Raw genomic sequence first — 2,818 nt, 5'->3', positions numbered from 1 at the left:
ATATTAATATATATTATTATATATAATATAATATTATATTATATTATATAATATATTATATATTATATTATATATAACATATTATAATATAAAATATTATATAATATTATAATATGTATAATATATTATAATAATATTATAATTTAATTATATAATTATAATATATTATATTATTATATTATGATATTATAATATTATAGTATATAATATATTATATTAATATAATAATATTATTTAATATTATATATTATAATATTAATATTAATATTATAATATTATATACATATACGCCAACCCTTATATACATATATTAAGGGTTGGCGTTACACAACAACTTTCACGCCAACTTTTTTTTTTCAGTTAAATGCCCAGTTTTTTTTGTTTCACTTAAATCATTAAATGCCAATTTTTTTTCTTTTTCTAGTTAAATACTGCTACATGGTCTCTCCGATCGTCATTTCCTCCAAAGTATATACAGTGGATGTGGTTGAGTTTTTTTGTGGATTGCTCTTTTCTTTTTTTAAATCCTTACTTTGAAAAATTTTTAATCTAAGAATTCAGTATCTTCCTTGCTGCTTTTGTTTTTGAAGATGAGGAAGAAGAGAGAGTGATTCCTTTATCACTTTGGAAGAAGAGGAAGAAGAGAGAAAAACGTTGCAGAGAAGAAGAGAAATAATTTGTGCATGAAAGATTGAAGAAGGGTATTTTGGGGAAGGTGATTACTGTTGTGGTATATTTGTGAAAACTTTAGGATATGTGACATTTTTGTATACACGGAATAAAATAGTGGTAAAAATTTTAATATCCCATAAATGTATGCACTCTCTCAGATTTTAGAGATGTTTTACAATTTGTTTCACTGAAGTGTAGGTGCCTACTACACCAACAACGGACCCAATTACTAATATCCCCACAATTACAAAGAATTTTAATCCAAAACGCTGAGCGCTTTTGTTAATCCTAAGGTAGCACAAACATGGCAGCAATATTGAGACAGTAACACTCAGAAAAGCCCCAATGAATGCCATTACGTAGCCAAAAAATGGAACGCTTAACGCTACTATTATTGTACTAACAACCAGCACCGATCTAATTAGAATGCTAAGGGCTTTGCTGTCACGTAGAAGAGATGTCTCTTCAAGAGCTGTTGCGATTGGAGTTATTATAACTGCATACTTGGTGAGGGGATTGATTAGAGTGGTATAAATTGCCACTTTGGTACTAATTTTTCTTAGAGGAAGATTTAATGTCACTTGAGACTTCAAATGTTGTCCATACATAAGGTATCCCAGAACGGCCATTGATCCATAGTTGATGGTACTTGCAGAAAAGCACACAAGTAAAACCTGCAAAGAGAATTAAGATTAGGGAAATTATCTTGAGAAAGGAGCGAGAAAGGACAAAGTGGTTGTTCACCTTGGAGAATTGGTTTCTATCTTTCATGGAGTTGCACAAAGTGGGGAAAACAGCATGGCCACAGTAACAGAAAGTAAACAAGCTTATAGCAGTTGGCAATCCTTGCAAATCCAAAAGTATGCCTCTTTCATTAAACCCAACGCCGTCAACAGCGCCAGCCCATAAAACACAAGCAGCTAAGATGACTGAGGCCAGAACCCCACCAAAAGAAACATACGCCAGCATATCCAAACTCCTTAACCACGTTGTTGGCAATATTACGAGGGCAGTGAGCAGTACAAATCCTTGTCTTCCTCCAATTTTGAGCGCGGCAATTTTGAGTTCCATGTTGGGAAATAATTTGTCTAAATTGTCACCTTCTAGTATCAGAAATTCTACAGCAACTAAGTACAGCTCAAGATACATGAAAATGGATACTAAAGCTCTTCCTTTGTATCCAAATGCTAGATTGCCTATATCAGGATAGGATGTGATGAGTGGATGCGCATCCATACATCGTCGCAGAAGTAACCCTGTATACCAACACAGAATTGCTACAAGAAGAACAATTATTAAGCTCAGCCACCCTCCTTGAGAAAGTGCGTATGGAATTGATAAAATGCCAACACCTGATTGAGAAACGTGGAAATGAGTTCGAGATTAACCACTTCTGCTTAGAGCAGATGTTTGGTTTGTTAGTCAGTTAGAACTTAAATTTCAACCATATAATGGATAAATCATATTTGCAGATTTTATGGGTAAACGGTAAAACATAGCACTACTTGTTAAATTGCGATAATTCATATCATAGCACTACCGAATTGTATAACAAACGGTATTGGGATAGAGTGATGCTCTGGTCAAAGGCTATTTTATAGAAAGGGAGATTTTAGATTAAATTTGACTTACTTACCAAAAAAAAAAAAGATTAATCTATCAAAAGCTTAAACAGAATTTTCTACATACAGTAACCTCCTGAAGTGCAGATTTATTAATATGCAAGAAATTGAGGGAGACAGAGAAACCTGATAAGGCATTAAGTCCATTGAAACAAGTCCTAAGGAAGGTGGTGCCTTTGTCCAGTTGCTGTAGCTGTGAGAGCTGGTTTTGGCCCTCCATTTTTTTCTCTTCTGTGCTTGCTTTCTATCTTTTGTTGCCAACTACCCAAAATATGGCTACTACTTAAATAATAAGGATATTCTAATATGTGGGTCACGAAGTATCTTTTTAAATTGTATTTTAAAATAAATTAAGATACTTGGTTAATGAAAGGAGATTGTGAAGATGAGTAGATTTCCATTCAATCAACAACAAAGAGTATTAGGTAAGTGTCTTCACCAATTCCTTAAAATAACAAATCTGTTACAAAAGGAAGCCGAGTCACATGCCACAATAAATTCTCGGTGCTGTATAGTTCCTTTCA

The 2,818-nt window shown here is 33.0% G+C and overlaps 1 protein-coding gene across 1 annotated transcript; it reads right to left on the bottom strand.

Moving 5' to 3' along the window:
* Positions 1 to 784: 784 nt before the first annotated feature.
* LOC123214828 (amino acid transporter AVT1I-like) lies at positions 785 to 2,554 on the bottom strand. The gene is made up of 3 exons (XM_044634827.1): positions 2,421 to 2,554; positions 1,417 to 2,024; positions 785 to 1,346 (listed from the first exon to the last, which is right to left on the bottom strand). Exons 1-3 carry the CDS (start codon positions 2,512 to 2,514, stop codon positions 834 to 836), a joined length of 1,215 nt encoding a protein of 404 aa, XP_044490762.1. The 5' UTR covers positions 2,515 to 2,554; the 3' UTR covers positions 785 to 833.
* Between the last annotated feature and the right edge of the window lie 264 nt (positions 2,555 to 2,818).

The sequence above is a fragment of the Mangifera indica genome, chromosome 4 (assembly GCF_011075055.1).
Source record: "Mangifera indica cultivar Alphonso chromosome 4, CATAS_Mindica_2.1, whole genome shotgun sequence".
NCBI classification, from domain to species: domain Eukaryota; kingdom Viridiplantae; phylum Streptophyta; class Magnoliopsida; order Sapindales; family Anacardiaceae; genus Mangifera; species Mangifera indica.
This window is presented reverse-complemented; position numbering and strand designations above follow the sequence as displayed.